The following is a 794-nucleotide window of genomic DNA, read 5'->3' as shown; positions in this document are numbered from 1 at the left end:
CTGAACCGCCTTGTAGCAATGGAGGCTGCACAGAGGAAGATTAGTCTTCGAATCCCGGTATCTGTACGGGTTGGTGCATGAAGGGCCAGCACATTTCTCCCTCGGAGGAGGGTAACTGCCAGTTTCAGACACAAAAGCTCGGATCAGAAAAACGTCCTATGATCCTGTCTGTTAAAACAGATCTATGTAATCACATCAGCCATTTCAACTGCGCTGTTCGAGAAAAGGGCTTAAGGCTATCTATGATTCTATTGTATTGGTAGGTAAGGATTAAGGCTATCTATGATTCTATTGGAAAACAAGTAAGTACCTCACTGGTTTGGACTGGAGCAGATTTGGAACCTTGTCTTCGGGGAAGGACACAGTCGTACCGTTAGGACCCATGATTGTTCTGATGTAGCTTGTTGCAGCTCTCTCCTCATGAGCAAGCTTCTCCTGATACATCAATCAAACATTTCAGAATTTTCATGGAGAATCAATCAACACTGTATAATAACAAGAAGGGTGGTCGGGTTTAATACCTGAGCCATTTCCTCCTGACGTTTTTTTATTTTGTCCTCACGCTTCTTCCTGTTTGAATCCTGACCCAGAACTTTCCTGATGGCCTCTGCCTGCAAACCGAGACCAGATCATGTGTATCGATATGTCAAAGGGCGTACAAAGATATAAAGGATAAAAGCACTACCCACCTCAGATTCCCTTGCAGCTTTCTCATTCTGCAACTTTCGTCTTTGGGCTGCCTCTGCCTTCTTCAGCTGCTGCTCCACATCCGTAAGCTTCTCCTTTTTCCCTAC

General features: G+C 45.0%; 1 protein-coding gene across 1 annotated transcript; it reads right to left on the bottom strand.

Annotated features, from left to right (window-relative positions):
* Positions 1–6: 6 nt before the first annotated feature.
* Positions 7–784, bottom strand: LOC104822548 (INO80 complex subunit B-like; the record flags this gene model as incomplete). Its single annotated transcript, XM_010553796.1, has 4 exons — positions 690–784; positions 522–611; positions 311–435; positions 7–115 (listed from the first exon to the last, which is right to left on the bottom strand). Coding segments are annotated over exons 2-4 (243 nt in total), but the record flags the coding sequence as incomplete, so codon positions are not given.
* Between the last annotated feature and the right edge of the window lie 10 nt (positions 785–794).

The sequence above is a fragment of the Tarenaya hassleriana genome, unplaced genomic scaffold (genome assembly GCF_000463585.1).
Source record: "Tarenaya hassleriana unplaced genomic scaffold, ASM46358v1 Cleome3642, whole genome shotgun sequence".
NCBI lineage: Eukaryota > Viridiplantae > Streptophyta > Magnoliopsida > Brassicales > Cleomaceae > Tarenaya > Tarenaya hassleriana.
The sequence above is the reverse complement of the archived record's forward strand: the minus strand, read 5'-3'. Positions and strand labels throughout refer to the sequence as shown.